The 18,854-nt window shown below is 47.8% G+C and overlaps 2 protein-coding genes across 4 annotated transcripts in view; one reads left to right on the top strand and one right to left on the bottom strand.

Annotated features, from left to right (window-relative positions):
• Ankrd27 (ankyrin repeat domain 27) overlaps nucleotides 1–7,975 on the top strand; it is a 45,430-nt gene extending 37,455 nt beyond the window's left edge. Inside the window, exons 24-29 of one of the 2 annotated variants that reach the window (XM_055594719.1) lie at nucleotides 733–852; nucleotides 3,477–3,638; nucleotides 4,929–5,040; nucleotides 6,388–6,466; nucleotides 6,627–6,699; nucleotides 7,866–7,975. In XM_055594719.1, the coding sequence (XP_055450694.1) occupies nucleotides 733–852; nucleotides 3,477–3,638; nucleotides 4,929–5,040; nucleotides 6,388–6,466; nucleotides 6,627–6,699; nucleotides 7,866–7,898 (579 nt within the window). In that variant the 3' untranslated portion in view covers nucleotides 7,899–7,975. Of the gene's footprint in view, nucleotides 1–732; nucleotides 853–3,476; nucleotides 3,639–4,928; nucleotides 5,041–6,387; nucleotides 6,467–6,626; nucleotides 7,197–7,865 lie in introns of those variants that run through there. The other variant, XM_055594718.1, reaches the window with a different exon arrangement.
• A 384-nt stretch (nucleotides 7,976–8,359) lies between these two features.
• Nucleotides 8,360–16,781, bottom strand: Pdcd5 (programmed cell death 5). 2 transcript variants are annotated; one of them, XM_055594720.1, is made up of 6 exons: nucleotides 16,619–16,781; nucleotides 15,631–15,668; nucleotides 13,834–13,895; nucleotides 13,025–13,116; nucleotides 12,012–12,083; nucleotides 8,360–8,432 (listed from the first exon to the last, which is right to left on the bottom strand). In XM_055594720.1, exons 1-6 carry the CDS (start codon nucleotides 16,682–16,684, stop codon nucleotides 8,379–8,381), a joined length of 384 nt encoding a protein of 127 aa, XP_055450695.1. In that variant the 5' UTR covers nucleotides 16,685–16,781; the 3' UTR covers nucleotides 8,360–8,378. The 2 variants fall into 2 exon arrangements, with proteins under 2 accessions (XP_055450695.1, XP_055450696.1); XM_055594721.1 differs by lacking the exon at nucleotides 8,360–8,432 and adding an exon at nucleotides 11,569–11,723.
• Nucleotides 16,782–18,854: the final 2,073 nt, after the last annotated feature.

An 18,854-nucleotide genomic window follows, 5' to 3' on the forward strand; every position in this document is an offset into this window, starting at 1 on the left:
CGTCCTCTGCCGAGGTTCTGGCCTTTAGGTCTATGCAAATAGCGCAGTGTTCTATAAGGAATGTCCAAAACCCTGTACAGTGGCCCAAGACAGAAAGTGGCAATTACTTTTTGTTTTGTTTTGAAGTAAGGTCTTACTGTGTAACTCGGCCTGGTCTCAAACTTCCCATCCTCCTGCCTCAGCCTCCTGAGGACAGGGATTACAGATGTGTGCCATCACACCTGGTTTTGAACCCATTAGCTTCCTAAAGGCTGCTTTCTTTGGGAAGTTGTCAGTGTGTTGATGGTTCCTTTGCCTTGGGAAGTCTGCATCCCTCTCAGGCCTCCACCATGACGGCTCTCCACCATGCACTGGGAGCAGTGGCTGCAACTCTGTAGGTAGCCACAAAGATGGAAGCCCTAGTGCCCACTCCGTCCTGTTACTGTCTCCTGATTCCAGGGGGCCCATTTCACCTGCAGAGAAAGATTTCTTTTGAGACAGGGTTTCTCTTCTTTGTTGTTGTTGTTTTGTTGTTTGGGTTTTTTGTTTTGTATTTGTATTTGTTTTCGAGACAGGGTTTCTCTGTGTAGCCTTGGCTGTCCAGGACTCAGTTTGTAGACCAGGCCTGCCTCCAACTCACAGAGATCCACCTGCCTGGGCCTCACCAAGTGCTGGGATTACAGCACTCGCCACCGTGCCTGGCTAATATTTCTCTTTCTAAGTTATAATTCAGATTGACGGTTTTCTTGTCAGGTGGTGAAATGTCTCCTAGATTCCAATGCAAAACCGAATAAAAAGGACCTTGGTGGGAACACGCCCCTCATTTATGCTTGCTCCAGAGGCCACCATGAAGTCGCTGCACTGTTGCTACAGGTAAGAGCCTCCCCGCCACACCAGGCCTTTTTAACGAAAAAGCAATTTTCGTTTTTGTAGTTTTAAAATTTTGATTTATTTTCATTTTGTGTGTATGCGTGTTTTGCCTGTATGTATGTATGTATGTATGCATACCATGTAATGTAGTGCCCACAGAGGCCAGTAGAGGGCACCAGGTCCCCTTGACCGGCAGTTAGGCTGTTGTGAGCTGTCTGATGTGGGTGCTAGGAGCTATTCTCAGGTCCTCTCCAAGAGCAGCACACACTCTTAGCTACAGAGCTGCCTGCCAGCCCCCCACTCCAGGGCCTCCTAAAGCCCCATCTGGGCCTGTAGACTGCCTGCCTGTCAGTCACCCTTCTCTGGGGAGGTGAACTGCATGCCTGCATTTCTGCTAGTGATTCTGTGACAGAAGGGCCAGTGCCGGGGACACGGCTCTGCTTGAGGTACAGATCCAGGCCCGGGCACATCACCATGGGGAATGTCTCTGTGCTTGCTAAAGGAAGCACATGCTGATGGTCAATCAGAGAATAAAGTAGCCGCACCCCCCTCCCCACCACACACAGCCTCGGCCATGCCTCTGCTGCTTCACACAGGAAATAATGTGTGGGTAGAAGCAAAGCCTAGGGGCGCACTCCTGTGACCCTAGCAAGCAGGAGGCTGCAGCAGAAGGGTTGAGAGGCCCAGGCCAGCCTGTGCTGTCCCGTGGGACTTCCATCTCAAAACACTCAGTGCACGGCACGAGAGAACAGAAGCCACCCAACAGTAACTGCCAAACAGTGGGACTCTGGTGTGTCTGGGCTCACTGACTACCGACACACAAGGGGGCTGGCTATTTCGTCCGAATTATTTTCAGTTCATCTCACCAAGTTGCCCAGGCTGGCTTCGGTCTCTCAAGTGCTAGGCTTGCAATGAGCCACCACACCAGGCCAAACGCAACCGAGACTTTAAGTACCAACTTTTGACGTAAAATAGAAAACAAAACAAAACATACTAATCGAAAAAGTGCCATGTTCGCAAGCCCTGCAGCGCATATTCTCAGCTGTAAATCTTTTTTGCTTTTTAATCCACGCTATTTAAGAAAAAAAAAATCTATTTAAGATAGAGAATTATTGCTAAAAAGAAAAATGTTGCTGAAGAGATGGCAGTTAAGAATACAAGCCCTTGCACAAACCGGACATTGGTCCCCAGCACCATGTCAGGTGGTTCACAGCCACCTGAAAGGAGAGCCCCGGGAATCTGATGCCTCAGTAGGCACCTGTACTCACACGAAGACCCACACAAACTGCACATACACATAATTAAAAATTGGAAGAAAAGACAAAATAAAACAAAACAAAAAACTACCTTGATTTTTTTTTAAAAAGAAGTTCAGAGAATTTTATGTTGAGCCACACACCCAGGAAGTTGAGTTTGAGGCCACCAGCCTGGGCTTCATAGTGACACCGTGTCAAAATCAAATTTATTTTTTTGAGACAAGGTCTCACTGTAGCTCTGGCTGCCCCTGAACTCACCGTGCAGACATGCTGGCTTCAAACTCAAAGAAATTCTGTCTCCTGAATGCTAGGATTGAAGGTATGAAACACTATGTCTTCAGAAGATAAAGTTACAGACCTAGCAGGAGATGACCTAGCGGGTATAAGTGATTGTGCAAGCCCAACTGTCAGCACCCAACCGTAGTTTGTTACAGCCATCTGTGCTCCAGGGTATTGGGGACCCTTTTCTGGCCTCTAAAGCCACAGGCATGTACACAGTGGACATACTTGCATACTGGCAAACACTAATACACATAAAGAAAAATAAACTTTTGTTGTTGATTATTAAGATTTACTATTGATTTATCTTTTAGTTAAACAGTGGTTATGCCTAAACCAGCTGTATACCCAAATCACCACACAAAGACTAGGATGTATTTAGTTAACCCAGAGCACAATGCTGGGGTTTTACTCTACCCTAAACCTCCAAGGCGTATAGTTTCCTTCCATTCAGATTTCCCACATTATACTTGCTTTTAGTCATATCTTAGGTCCCATTCATCTCTCCTCCTGGTTCCAAGTTCTCTTCTGCCAATCTCTGCTCTCTGACCATCTCCCACTGTCTTCCTTCTCCTCCTCTGTGGACCAGGATGTTCCACTGCACAGCATTGACTGGTTGTTTTCTTGAAAATACAGAGAACAAACGGTGACATGTTTACACAGACTTGAGACAGGTGATCACAATGCAATGTCCAGATTGAAACCAGGTAGTAGGGGAGAAATCAGCATTTGAATGAACAAGGGTAAACTGTATACATTCCACAAGAACATTATACCTTTTTTTTTTTTAAAAAAAAAAAAAGTGGATTCCCTATGGTTCATGCCTGTAATCCCAGCACTCCTTCCTCAAGATTGGAACTGGGGACAGCAGAATTGGCAAGATGTTCCCATATGCAGCAGAGCAGCAGACACAAGGGAGACCCTGCCTCAAAAATGGGCAGAAGGAAAGATGAACTTTCAAAACATTGTCTTCTGACCTCTCAGTGTGTGCTCTGGCACATGTACCTTTGCCAGTAAATAAGGTTTTTTAAAGTAATTTTTTAGCGAACAGTCACGCAGATTCTGTCCTGACTGCCCTGTCTCTCTTCCTAGCATGGGGCCTCCATCAATGCTTCCAACAACAAAGGCAACACAGCCCTGCACGAGGCCGTGACGGGAAGGCACGTCTTGGTGGTGGAGCTGCTGCTGTTTCATGGAGCATCTGTTGACATCCTGAACAAGAGGCAGTACACGGCTGCGGACTGCGCGGACCAGGTGACGGAGGGCTTGATGGCTGAGGGAGCCCCGTGCTCCTGGAAGCACATCGTGGATCCGTTGTGTTCAAACCAGATGTGAGAGGACAACAGCTGGGTCTTCATTGCTCTGTGCCGAGCCGAATGAACACGCCAGACGGCCACTGGCAGGGCTTGGATACTTGCCAGGGTCACTGGTTGGCAACACTGGAAGTGCCGGTGCTCATTCTTTTTGGGGTAGTTTCAGAGGCACGAGGGAAGGTGGAGCACCTGTCAAATTCTGCTTAGCATTTTCTGGCACACACAGATGCTGTCACATCTGGGAAGTGTCAGGTTAGACATCGGTCTGGGTTTGCCAGCCCTATAGCATAATGGAGAGTTTTAGTTATGGATTTAAATCTCTCAGATTCTGAGAGAATTTACATCCCCAACTTGCTACTCTCTCCAGTGTAGCAATTCAGTCATGGAGAAAGTCTGTTCCTGTCTTCATTGTGAGTCTTGGCTTTAAACTCCAAATGGACAGCTAGTTGGTTGTTGATTGACCCAATAGAGATGTTAGAGTCACTGTAAATCCAGTTATAGGTTTGTGTAATTTTTAAGGGTAAAGGCATGGCTAAATGGGTAGAGCACCTGCCTAGAATCCCCCAGTGGGGGGCTGGGGTGTGGCTCAGTTGTAGAACACCTGCCTAGAATTCCTCAGTGAGGGGCTGGAGGTGGTTCATTGTAGAACCACTGCCTATCATGTCCAGTGTCCTAGGTGACATCTTTAGCACCTCTTTATTCACTAAGGTGATGGTGAATTTTTAGGTGTCCCTTGAATGAGTTGAGGTGTCTATGAGGGTTGACGATACCCAACAGGTAATGCGTAGCCTTCCCTCTGCTACTCTCTCAAAGATGGATGACACCAGCTCTGTTCTGTTGTGTCTTGGACAGTGGCTCCTGAATAGCCTCTCGACAGCCAGCTAGTAACAGCCCCTCACGGTACTCACCCCCATGTGCAGTAGTTGACTGTGCCGGCTGGGGTTCCTAGTGAAAGCCAGAGCGTCTGAATGAAGATCAGGATCTTTTCTGAAACAGTTTCCCTGTTGTAGAGGCTTGAGCTCCTGAGCTCAAGCTATTCTCCAGCCTCAGGTGCTGGGACAGCCGGCCCGTGGTGGGGCCTTGACGTGTGTCCTGACGGTTGTTTTGTTTCAGAGCTGTTTCAGGGAGGGGTTTCGGTCACACCAATATTGATATTTAGATGGAACCCCAAGTGATAATCTGCTGAGACACGTTCCAACAACTTAGTGGTGTCCCCCGTTTTAAACTGTAGGATTCAAAAATAATGGAGTTGCTGCAGGTAGTGCCACGTTGTGTTGCATCCTCGAACCATGTCGAGGAGACCGACGACAAGGATTATGTGACTGTTACGATCAGGAAAAAATGTAAGTCATCCGTCCATTTGGCTGGTTAGTGGGTTCCTTGTGTGTGTGTGTGTGTGCGCGCGTGTGTGAACGCATGTGTGTGTGTTTGAGAGGTCAGCCTTGGCTGTCATTGCTCAGGAGCTGCCCAGCTTGTAGTCAGAGGGCTTCCCACGGGGCTGGAGCTTCTAGAGTAGGCGGCTGGCTGCTGAGGAGATGGCTCTGCCTGTCTCTGCTTCCCCAGGGCTACAATTTCGAGCACACAAACCCACACATGGCCTGGATGTATGTCTGGGCACCATGGATGTGTTTGGTGCCCTTGGAGGCTGGAAGAGGGTATCAGATGACGTGGAACTGCAGTTGCAGGAATGTGGGTGCTGGGAACCAACCCGGGGTCCCGTGGAGTTGCGGCCAGGGCCTTGAGCCACCACCAGGCCTTTCCTTCGGATCTGGGGCTGGAACTCCGATCTTCCGTGGCAGGCACTTTACCAACCGAGCCAGCTCCCTAGCCCTTCGGTATTCTTTTGGTTTTGTTGTTTTGGGGGTGTTGGGCATGAACCTACATCCTCACACATGCCAAACACGTACTCCGCTGCTGAGCCCTGCCCCCAGCCCAAATGTAATTGTTGTCATGCAGGGAGGGAGCCAGGGACCACAGAAACCATGTGAGGTCACGATGTCAGCTGAGGAGTGTGTTTGAGCTAGTCTTCTAGTTGACTGTCACGATGTTTCCTGCAGAAGTAAGACTGATACTCTTGGGGTCAGCTTAGTGTCAGCTCTCCCGTCAGCTGGTGAGAACAGTCTGGATTCTCTAGTCTATGTCCTAACGCCAGGTGTTTTTGTACACTTCAGATTGTCCGGGGCAGATGCTAGCTTTCCCCAGGCCCGAGCCACTTAGACCTGAGGGTCTAAGGCTTTTCCGTGTATATGCTAGGCCAGTGCCAACCACTGAGCCGTCTCTCCGGCCCTTCGTGGTTTTCCTTGGCAGGTGCACCCAGGGCGACGGTGATTACATACCTGCCCACCTGTCCAGAATGAGAACTTTATTTTTAAAAGGGGTTCTGCTTTCTGAGCTCTTCAGAACTCAGTTTGAATGCAGTGGCAACCACGTAGAGAGAAACCTGCTGATGTTCCTAGAGAATCCCAGGGCGGCCTTGCCATTACCGGCCGCAGATGAGGAGCCTTTGTATAGTCTGCTTTGTCTCACCAGGGCTTGCCTGGTGAGGAACAGCTGTTTACCAGGTTTTTAAAGCACATGAAGCACTCAGCTTTCTAAGTGTTGATGAGCTGGGAAGTCAGAGAATTTGTGCTGCAGTTTTAAAGTCACCTTTATTTATGAAGTTTTCGGGTGTTTTACCATTTCATTCCCAGGGAACCCCAAAATGTACAACCTACCAGACGAACCTTTTAGGAGACAGTTCTGCCTCGTTAACCCAGGGGGCCGGTTCCAGTGAGTATCTACAGGTTTGACCCTGGGGTTTGCTCCCTGCGGGATGCTGGGATCTGTGCAGCTTTAACTGCTCGTGCAATGCTGCCATCTTGTGGGCAGCTGGCCCACAAGAGCCAGATACTTTGTTTTGAATTAACACTTGGTTTATTCTGCATTTCAGGGAAAGGACTTCAAGGGAGACTCTGGGAAGGGATAGAAGTGTGCCTGATCTTACCGCAGGGTCTCTGCAGGAGGTGAGTGCTTACACGGTAGAGGCTTACGGTTTGGCTGTTTCTCCTCTCAAGTCATCTTCATCTTACTATCTCCTTCACTGACTTAGCAAAAAGTTAAAACCTCAGCTCTACAGTGGGGCAGACAAGAGTGTGGAGTTCTGAATAAATTTAAAATTACAGCTCTGGACAAGCATGGTGGCACATGCCTTTAATCCTGGCACCCAGGAGACAGAGGTCGGAGGATCACTGAGTTCAAGGCTAGCCAGAGCTACACAGTGAGACCCTGTTTCCAAAAAGAAATGTAAAATTGCAGTTCTGCGCTGAGAGAGTCCGGGAGAGGTGGAAAGTCATGGTGTACATGGAAAGCTGCAATTCGGTGTTTACAGAAAGCAGAGTAGCCCAGTTTTACTGCTTTACAATATTTGAAGTAAGGACAGTGTATGTAGATATCATGTTATGATCCCCCCCCACACATACATAAAGTTCTTTATGTACCCAACTTCCTTCTGAACCAGTTAGTAAAGGCCTGAGGTGATCTATTCCACTGTAAAGTGAAGCTCCAACATGTGCCTCTCCCAGTTGCTGAAGAGAGAGAAGGGACAGTGTGCATGCCACGGGTTTGCTGGGAAAAACTCACAAATGATCATTTAAGAGAATTTCTGCAATAATTAGTGCGACAAATACAGCAATCCCCACCCCACCCCCCTTTTGAAAGTTTCATCCTGTAATGTCAGCTGACCTCAAACTCAGGGTAACCTTCATGCCTCAGTTTCCCAAGGACTGGGGTTACAGGTATGAGCTGCCATGCCAGCTTGCATGACCAAGTTTGATTTCATATTTTAGTTTTCATACATCCGTCCTCCAGGGCAGGCCACGTGTCAGCGTTGACATCTTGCTGAGAGGGCCAGTCAGGTGCCCTCTTCGCTTGCTGTGTGACAATCGAATGCCCTTCCTGTGCAGTTTCTTTGCTGGAAGGGCAGGGGCAGCCACAGCACCTATGGTCATGGGGATTAGAGACACACAGAGCACTTCCTGCACGTCACACGGGGCCCCGCAAGCACCGTCACCACATTCCAGTTGTTGCCATGCCTGTGGGGTTAGGGTGCGCGGATACCCTGTAGGGAAGCTGCTGCCGTACGGTGGTCTGGAATGGGACAGGTGTGAACTGAGTTCTCTCTTTTCCTTAGCCAGAGAAGCAGAGTCATGGGAAAGCGGAATGACCTGTCGGAGCAGAGCAGATCTCAGATCCCAGAGGGCAACCAGGGGCCCCCAGAGAGGCAGGCTGCCCCTGGACACAGGCGGATGGTCCGCAGGCACACAGACAACGACGTGGCCATCCCCCCGGTCCCAGAGGTGACTGGCCAGCTGACCACCCAAGAGGCTAGTGTTTCTCAGTCTTAGCAGGAAGGGACTGGTAAATGCGCTCCTGAGACATGAGCCTGTGGTAAGATGGTGAGCATGAATACTGTGTAGAACTGAGTATACTTTTGAATAACCAGCTTGAGATGGTCCCTGGATTTACGACGCTCTCTCCTCTTCAAAGCTAACAAGCATGAAAAGGAGTGGGAGGGAACCAACAAGCCCCTTCATCTTAGTACTTGGGTTTCCTGGTCTTGGGCAGAGGCTTCGCCATCAGTTCTGCCCTCCGTTGGCTGGAAGGCACTGAATGTCTGTGGTGTGGCAAGTAGGTCCAGGAGAAGTCAGAGAAGCAGTGTCAGTCCTGAGGAACTGTGGTTGCCAGGCAGAGAAGCTCCCTGTCAGGATCAAGAAACAGAACCTGGAAGCACTTGCACTGGAAACTGCCTGAATGCCATTTTGATATCCGTCCCAGTGAAAAGGACCTACCATTCTGCCTTGTTCTACACCGTATGTACGGGAAAAGCTGGCCATCGCTTTTCCAACGACAGACGCTTGGGTCACTGTGCGTGCACCCCCAGCGGCTTCTGCTCACCCTCTGCTTGAGAGCCTCCCCGACACAGCACACTTGACGGATGGTTTACCAGAGAGCGGCTTTGGCACATCTTAAGTCTTTCGATTCAGATTCAAAACTTAGAGCACAAACCGGGTCAGAGTTTAATTTGGAATTTGTTGCCATTGATTCCTTTTTATAACTCTCTATAGATTCTATTATTTTTTTATGTTCCTGATCCTAAAGCTGCAAATGTGGGTTTGCTCTGAGTCCATTTTCAAAGGACTCTGTAAAGGGGAATGGTTTTGTGCACATTCTTGGAAATACTTGCGAATGTATAGAAGGGTGGGGCTGATTATTTTTCTACAAAAGTAATTTATGATTTCTAATTTTCTAATGTGCCTTGGATATGTGCCAAATGATGGAAAAGAAAACAGTAAACTTTATGACTCTTGAATGTGTCAGGCCACTTTTTACTTTTATACTGTGAAGTTTCTCAGCCACCCTTCCAGAAACATGTGAGAATTCCTCCCCAGGGGAGAAGGGATTTGCCTAGTCCCTCTTCCTAAGGTCCCAGTGACAAACCAGAGTATGACTGAACTGGAGGTCACTCTGAGGGCAGCACTGAGTTTGTGAAGCACTGAGTTTGTTGGGCCTCTTTACAGAGCAATGGGTGGGAAGTCAGTGTCCAGTACGGATGAGGGCTCCTGCCTGTGTCGATGGAGACCCGTTCCCTAGCCTTTCCCTGACTCTCTAGGCCCTCCCTGAGCACGTGCAGTTACAGCAGAATTGTGCACAGCTGGCTGGAGCTTATTCAGCTGAAGGTCCCATGACTGTCCCCCTGCTTCCCATAAAGGACCGGTGACATTCAACAAACTCAGCAGCAGTGATCTTTTGTAAGTGGACACAGCTGATGTGAGGATGATGGTGGTAGTCTGGCTCACGGGAAAGTCCTGTACAACAGTACTGTATGGAAAACGGTCCTCACTGGAACGATCCAGTGTCCTTTGTATTTAAGGCTGACTGGGCCACACGCCTAGATCACTTAGAGCAGACCATCACCCACCTTGGGTGTTGATGGGTCAACGCCATACACAATTCTCAAGAGTGCCCACAAAGACATTTTTTCTGGTGGTACTTAAGTTGCCTAGGCTGGCCTTGGACTTTGGTTCCTACCCCTCAGCTTCCTGAGGGGCTGCACAAACACACTCAAAACAGGAAATGAAGGCAGCCTCCTGACACAGAATGAGCCAGTGCAGATGATCAACTGGTTTGTTGACTTTTCCTCCCCTTCCCACTTGAGAATGGGTGTTTGCCTGCTTTTCCATCTGCATGACACATGCCTATAGGCCAGAAGAGGGCATCAGATTCCCTTGAATGGAGTTACGGGTGGTTGTGTGGGTTCTAGGAATACCATCCAGATCCTCCACAGAGTGGCCAGTGCTCATTAACAGCTAAGAGACCTCTCGGGCCCTTCCTTTTTTTCCTTTTTAACAAAAACACTTTATTGGTGTCTGCTGCTCTGGCTCCATGACCTCAAGGTTTACCAGTGCACACAATCTCCAGAGGCAGACACACACTGTGTTGCAGTTTGCCAGTGCAGACTCCTCAGGCCAACCACTGCAGTGAGAGGTGGGGCAGTTTACAAGTGTGTTTTGTTTTTTTTTTAAGTTGACATGGCCATTAAGAATTTGCAATGCTTACATCTTTTGTGTTGTGATTCCAAGCACTGCCAGCTCCATGCCTGAAGGCTAAATGTTTGCATGTAGCGTCTGAGCTGTCTTCAAGACTGTTCTTGCATAAACAGACAGCCTTCCATTCCCAAGTGTCCTTCAGCACACCTCAGCCAGTCTTTGGCATGAGGACTGATAACTGTAAGGAAACGTGTAACAAAACTTACAGAGACATGCCATTTCTTATAAATGCATCATAAAGCAAATTCTAAGTATAACTGGTAAGTTTTGAAAAGTCTTAAGCAGGGCAGAAGATGTGCCTCAGCATTGTTTACTTAGCACTCGTGAAGTTCTGTGTTCAAATCCCAGCACCACACAGACCAGGTATGATGGTACATGTATGTATGGTGGTATACATATGTAATCTCAGCACTAGAGATGTGGAGGATCATGAATCTCAGGTTATCCTTGGCTAAACAGAAAGGTGGGACCAGGTTTGGATATAATGAAACCTCCTTAAAAACAGTAACAACACCTCCTCCCCACCACCCCCACACATACACACACACACACACACACACACACACACAGTAAAAACCCTGTGAACCAAAACCACCCACAAAATCATACAGGTTTTGACTATGACAGCGCAATCCTGAACAAGGACTGACAATTCTTTTCTTTGCATTTTTTTTTTTTTTTAGGATTTACTTTTATTATGTATGTGTGTGTGCTTATAAGGAGGTTCATGGGTAGGTTTCTGAGGCCAGAGGGTATCCAATCCCCTGGTGCTGAAGGTACAGGAGGTTGTGAGCTGCCCAACATGAATGCTGGGAGAACTTGTGCCCTCTGTGCTCGCAGACACCTAGTCATTGCTCTGGTCTACTTGTAAACATGTCACTGTTCAACAGTTACCACGGGGAAGTAGTTAGTTTGCGGAAGTATCGCTCTAGTTGTTTTGGATCCAAGTGGCATTTGTTGGATAATGTAAACCTGAGGCCTCTAAAAAGTAAATGAGATCAAAAGCTGGGAATCTGAATGCTACCTGCAGGAAGAGGAAACAACCCTGTCTTAAGAATGCTGGATGTGCTCAGAGCTTAAAGCTCATTTGCTTGCCCAGGGGTTTTGTTCCCTTGATGTCTCTGTCTGCTGGCATAGCTGCTATTTCTCCATCTCACGTTAATGTCCCAGCTGCAAAGCATAATCTTGCACTGCCACCATTTAAAAGCTTTTGGTAGGAAGGGAAAAAATCATTCAAAATGCAGACCTTCTTGTGAGTTGCTTGTGACTCTGAAACACCCAAACTGCTATAGTTTGAGTACAAGTTTATTTTTTCAAAAGGCATCTAGACAATAAAGTAAACATTCAAAAGGCTGTAACTGGCCTAGACACTGCTCCAGAAGTCTAAGCACTTCCTGTTAGTAATCATCTTCATCAGAGTCCATCACTTTTCTTCTGTTGAACTAGGGGAAATGAAAGGGATGTCAGACACTTTAAAAAGCCTCCGATTTTCAGAGAAAAACATTTTTAATGACTCACGTGAGGCTTGTGCGTGTCTTTGAAACAGTAAGTGAAGAGAGAATCTTAAAAATTACTCTTTCATAAAAAAGAATTACTTGCTCCACATAGCCAGACCTCTTCCCAACCACATTACAGAATCAAAGTGTCTAAACGCTCAGAGGCACTGTGGTAGCTCAGGCGCACACCAAAAACAGCACAGCCTTCCTTTCTGTCATGCATCCAGCACTTACTTTAACCGTTGTCTTCTTTTCTGTCTGCTGGCTGACTTTCTCAAGTATTTCTATTAAGCCTTGTTCTGACACCTGTAAACAGAAAGAAGTTTCCAAGCAAACATCTATAAGCAGACATCAATCACTGGTAGGTCTTTCCAAGACATAGATCAGGAGGGACAGAGGGACTGTCACTACAAGGGAGGCAATGACAAGCACTGTGTGAAAGGTCACAAAGGCACAGATATGCCAACTCTGCCCACACCACCCCAGAGACAACACCCTCAAAAAAGACCTAGTTCTCTCCAGCTTTCAGTGCAGGCAGGGCTTGTGTGGCTGCTGAAGCTTCATGAGTGGACTTCCTAAACACAATGCTCATGATGACAGCCAGACAGACACGCACATGCTCACATGCACGTGCCAAGGACGTCAACCTCCCCTCACAGGTGCCAAATAAGCCCAGCTTCTGCAAATACTGGTGGTATTTTAATTGATACTGACAAAACCTATACCCAGTGAAAGAATAATTTAAGCCAGGTGACTCTAATAGTCACTGGGGCATACTGACACAAACAATATTCCACACAGAGACAATGGCAAGAAAGGAGAAAACTGAGCATTTGGGATATGTAATCATTACTCAAGATTTACAGTGGGGGTGATTATTCTCTCCTTTAAAACTTTTTTGGATTCAACAAGAATTCTCTAGTCAAATATGGAAATTACTCAGTGCAGCTGATTTTTTTTAAGTTGTAAGAATTCATGTGCACGAGTGGTTTGCACATGTGTGCATACTCGAGTGTGAGTGTGTGTGTGTGTGCGCATGCGTGTGCTACATCCATGTGTGGAGATGAGAAGTGGGCACTGGATCATCTGGAGCTGGAGCTGCAGGCAGCTGTGTGGCGCCTCATGTGGGTGCTGAGCACCATCTTCTGTAAGGGACCAGCACTGTCACTGCTGAGCCACACGCGAGCCCCAAAGCCCCGGTTTCACACTGTAGTACCACCATGCTCCTTCAGGCAGTCTGGACTCACCTTCCCACTTAGCTGTCCATATCGTGCCATCTGTATAAGGTAGTTCTCTACTGCTTTAGTTTTTTCAGGCTTTACAAGTGCTAAGTTACTTACTATAAAGAAGAAAACACAAACATATATATATATATGCAAAAAAAGCAAAGACTAAATACACTAATTATACCTTAAAACTATTCACTGACACTTCCCAAGGATTTCACAAGCTTGTCTGTCGACAGGCAAAAGGCAGATAAAGGCAGACAGTACAGTTATGCCTCTTCTGAACAACATCAGAGTTCAGCCTTGTCAATCTCGTGTCGTTCACTCACTGGCAGGAAAGCCAAGCTTAAACTTCAGTTCTCAGATTCTGACTCCATGCTTTCCTGCTTCTGTTAGCGTACAGCTGCCTGTGAAATGATGGTGCAATTCATCTACAGCTGTCTCTCCTCACCAAGGCTGGACTCATGTTTCCAACAGAAAAGATGCTGCTTCACTCTGGCTCATCCTTTCTGCTTTACATTTTACTATGAAAACTCTGGACAAAAACTAAAACAGAGAATACAATCAATCCCTAGCTCTTCATCGCCATGAACACTCCTAGCAACACACTTTACTGAAAAATGTCCTCAATGGAATCTTTATAAGGAAGGAAATACTTCCATTATAAATAATCTCTCTCAAGGTTTATACACTTAATACTTCTTACAATGTATTTCAAGTACTTTAAACAAACATTTGTTCTGATTAGAACAATAACTCCATATATGTATCTACAAATCCAATTACCTCAAGCCAATTTTATGGGAATAAAGGAAATTAAAGATGCTTACACCTGGCCCGGGCTGACTGATCCAGAACTTGTGCTAAGATACTGTTTCTCATTTCTGCTTCCCTACAACAAAACACAGGTCACATAAGATTAGAACTAAGCTGTCATCTGAGTGTACGAAGTCGTTTATTCAATGCCTCTTTAAAAATATATTTACATTTATTTATTTATTATGGGGAGAGGCACACCACAGCGCACATATGGATGTCAGAGAACTTTTTTTGGGAATCAGTTTGCTCCTTTCACCATGTGGGGCCTGAAGATTGAACTCAGATCATCAGGCTTGGTGGCAAGTTCCCCTACCTGCTGAGCCACCAGCAAGCCACTCTGAGACACCTGTAGTTCAGACTGGACGATGCTAGGTGCCTTCGCCTTCTAAGAGCCAGTTCTATGGGTGGAAGCTACCAGAATGGCAGGACACTATTTCATGAACTGGTATTCTAGTTCAGCAATCATTACCAACATCAAGTACCTAGTGTGACACAGGAGGCTGCAATTTAAGGACTGAGTGTACTTTCTTTAGGGAGGACACACAGACTGATGGAGACTCTGAAAAAGAAAAACTGGGGCCCAGGCAGAACCAGATCCTATGAAATTCTAACTCTGCAGTTATTCTTGCTTCTTCCTGAATACTCAAGAAAGGACCATGGCACACTGCTTCCAAACCTTTTTGGAGAAAGGGTTTAGGTATGGAGCTCAGGCTGGCTCAGAATTCACTATGTAGCCAAGGCTGGTCTCAAACCCACCCTTCCTTCCTTCCTTCCTTCCTCAGACTCCTGAGTTTACTGTGCATCAAACTCTGCTTTAAGTAGGAGACTTAAACCATTTCTCTAAGGCAGTCATCCAAGAAACCTATCAGACAAAGCACATGGTCCTGCAGAATTAAGGGACAGTTGGGGCTGGTTATGCCCACTATCAAAGGCTCATAGAACCAGACTTAAAAAGTGTATTTCCTTAAGCCACTTTCTCAGCGTTTCTGAGTCTAAGCCACTATGGGTTGTAAGATGGACCAGTCTGTTTTTGCCATTGGAGAACTTGAACCCAGGCTCGCATATATTAGAAAACGCTCTACTGCCATATTATATCCCTAGCCCCTCTTTTAAAAATTTTCATTTTGACACAGGGTCTCGTTAAGCTGCCAGGCAGGCCTGGAACTTGAGATCCTCCTGTCTCAGGCTCCCACACAGTTATAATTAGAGGCATGAACCACCACTGGCTTTAGGTACTCAAAGAATGAAAAGGAGACCCTAGAGGAGGGTCCCTGAGTGGAGACAGAAAATAAAACAAGCTTCTCTGAGGATGTGGACTTACAGGTTTACCCTTGCAGGCTGCTAGAGGGGGTGGGGGACAAGGGACCACTGGACTGAGTGCTCAGATCTGAAATGTACCGAAGAACTGGCAAAGGCAAAAGTAGAGTGTGATGTATTCACTCATCAAATGTCTGTATGTTTTTGCATAAAATGCCCTGCCATGTGCAGGGTTAGACCAGCCAGGAACACTGTGAGGTCCTGGGTCTAGAAAGTCCTAGGACACAATTCTATTATTATCCTTAGTAGAAAGGCATTAGGCCGAACTTCAAAACAGGTGTTAAGGGAACTCCATCAGCACTTACTGACTCAAACTAAAAAGGAAATTACTCTGATGTGGACTTATTAGAAATTCACTACATTAGAATATTCACTAAGCATCACACATCAATTACAACTACTAAATAAAAGAGAGAGAGAGAGAGAAAAAAAACAAACCAAACTCAATCTACGAAACCAGCCTTCCAGAAAGTCCCAACTGTAGCCCATACCTTTGCTTTGCTTCCTGTTGGGATGCATCACCAGGATCCTGAAAAAAATAATTTTACCTTTTAATCGAGTGGAACTTCAAGAGAGAGAAAACAGAAGTTACTGCGGGGTGGAGGAAAGGGGTGAGGTGGGGTGAGTCGCATCTGTAACCATAGTTAACACTCAGGGGGACGGGGGATCTCCCGTTACCAGCCAGCCCTGGGGGTATAAACAGAGACCCTATTCAAAATAAAGTAAAATAACAAATAAAAACAAAACAAGGACTTATTTTCTTTCTGCTCTGACAGGCTCCTGAGGTGGAAACTAGGCCTGAAAAAATCAACGAGTCAATTTCCATTTGCAGTGTTTTTGTTTTATTAAATAAGGAGAGGCTGATGGTGAAACTGTGTGTGTGCGGGGGGGGGGGGAGGCTAGCGTGTCCAGCATGCTAGGAAAGCACTGTGGCCCAGGCTAACCCCCCAGCCCCACATTTACTAAGCGAGGACGAGCTTCTAAAGTCACAATCTAATGGAATGCTTGGGAACGCACACAGTCCTGGAGAGGCCCGTTGTCATGAAGCCCTATTTTTTTACCAGCGAGAAGACGGTCTGGAAAAGGGAGCCTGGCTTGGCACGAAGGACGCTGGTTCACGGGGTGTTGCCATCGAGGCCACCCGGGACTCGCTCCCCACCCGCCACTCCCTCCTGGACAGCATCTCGGGGACCGAGCATCACCCTCGAGAGTCCTCCACGGTTTGCCTCCCGCCCCGGGACACGCCTTCGGGGCGGCGTCCTCGGCACCCCGAGCCCAGAGGACCCTCATCCCAGCGGGGCCGGCTTGGGGCTCGACGGCGGCGAAGACCGAGATGCCGGGGCGACCCGAGGGCGCGTACACGCCCCGGGCGGGAGCCCCGGGAAAGCGGAGAGGCCGCGGCAGCCTCCGGGGACCGCCCTCCCCCGCACACACACGGAGCCGCGGGGTCCGCGAGGCTCCGCCCGCCCGCTCGCTCACCCCGTGCTTGGCCTGCAGCTCGGCCAGCCTCTGCTTCCTCAGCGCCTCGAGCTCTTCGTCCGCCATGGCGCGGCCGTCCCAAGTCGCGCAGGCGCGGCAGCCGTCAAGGGGGTCGCGCAGCCGCAGCCGCAGCCGCCCGCGGGTACACTCCGAGCCCGGCGTCCGCGACCGCGCAGGCGCGAGTGGTGCTCAGGCATCAACAATCGAGCCCCGAGCCGCGGCTGCCCCGCCTCTGCCAGGGCGCCTTGCGGAGGACCGATCCTGCGATGAGAAAAGGCGCAGAGCCTCTAGGCGGGCGTTTGTGGGTCCCAGGCCATGGCTACTACGCCTTAACCTTTGCCCGCCCCCGAAATCGTCTAGTTGTAAGGCATCGCTCAGCAAAGATAATTAGGGGTTTCAACTTACTGGCGAGAACGCGGGGGCTCAGAGAGGCGAAGTAGGGGTTAGAAATGTTCTAGAACTAGATCGTGGCGACGGTTGTGCATTGTTTGCATACTCTGAAACCCCCTTTCGATTGTAGACTTCTAGACGATTGAAGACACGGAACTGCGAGGAGGGAGTGGAAGAGACTACCTGGGGCCACCAGAAAGCTTAGTGAAAGCCAAGTCAGCTGGAAGGTGGGAGGGCGTGCAAGTGACCCTTACAGATTGGCAATGGGGTAGCGCAGTAAAGTGTAAACCTTCACTGACGTCCTGTCAGCCTTACCTCTAGCCCCAGAGCCTTTACTGAGAAGATGCTCTCTCTCTCTCTCCCCTCTCTCTCGTAAACTCTGGCAGTATACACACACATCCTGATTTTGGAGGTGGGGGGGTGGCTGTCTCGTTATGGAGTGGAGCAGGTGATAAAAACGCTCAGTTCTCCTATCCTGTGATTCGCTTGCCGTGTATGTGTTTTTATCATGCCAAAATATACCCGGCATTTTCATCATTTTAAATAATTTTTTAAAATCGTGTGTGTATATGTGGGGGTTGGGGGGAAGGGGATGCCTGAAGAGGAAGCATTGGACCCTGGGTTTGAGTTCCAGGCAATCGTGAGCCACCTGACATAGGTGTTGGGAAGCGGACCCTGGTCCTCCGGAAGAGTAATACACATTTTTAACCACTGAACCATCTCCCCAGCCCATTGAATACCTACATCACACTGTTGAGCAATGTTCCCTCTTTATACATAACTTTTTCATCATCACAAACTGGCACTCCACTAAGTAGAAATTACTCATTTCCCCCCGATTCCCACCACAAAACAATACTTCTGTCTGTATAAAGCTGCCTATTCATGCAATATTTCCCTATTTATGACTGGCATATTTGACCAGTCATATAACATCTTCAGGTTTTTACCCGTGTTGCATTGTGACAGAACTTCACTCCTGACTGGACTTGGTGGTGCATACCTGCAAACTGCCGGTCCAGGGGTGTCTCAGCTTGCCATCAGTAGTGAGACCTCGTCTGCAAACAAGTTCTCCCCTCCCCCATTTCATTGCTTTCATGGCTGCACTTACTGTATAAAGTACTTTAAGTGTATCCGTCAATTTAGTCTTGCTTTCGCTTCTGGTCTATTGTGAGTAAAGGCCCAATAAGTGTTGGTGTACAAGTGCCTGCTAACAATCCTGCCTTCAGTTATTTAGGAAAAAAAAATTAAAAAATAAATATATATCCATGAATAGAATTGCTGGACCTATGCTATCTTAGTTACTGTGATAGTTTGAATGAAAATGATCCCCCAAAGGCTCATAGGGCGTGGCACAATTGGAGAGTGCAATCTTGTTAGAGTAGGTGTGTCACTGTTGGAGGAAGTATGTCCCTGGGGCTTTGAGGTTTCAAGTGCACTCAAGCCAGGCCTACTGTCATTCTTCCAGCTGCCTGTGTCTCTGGATGTAGGACTCTCAGCTACCTCTCCAGCGCCATGTCTGCCTGCACTACGCCACGCTTCTTGCCGTGATGACAATGGACTAAGCCTCTGAACCTATAAGCCAGCCCCAATGAAATAAGTGCCTTCCTTTATAAGAGATGCTGTGTTCATAGAGTCTCTTCACAGCGGTAGATACACTAACCAAGACAGTTAGTTTTCTACTGCCGTGACAAAATACCACGACCAAGGCAATTTATACAAGAAAGCTTTTAATTTGGATCTCACCGTTCCAGAGGATTATGGGGAGCATGGCAATACACAGGCCGGCAGGCATGGCGCTGCAGCAGTAGCGGGGCTCTCACATCTTGAGATGCCAATCATAAGG

This window comes from Psammomys obesus, unplaced genomic scaffold (genome assembly GCF_907164565.1).
Source record: "Psammomys obesus unplaced genomic scaffold, mPsaObe1.curated_primary_1811, whole genome shotgun sequence".
Lineage (NCBI taxonomy): Eukaryota > Metazoa > Chordata > Mammalia > Rodentia > Muridae > Psammomys > Psammomys obesus.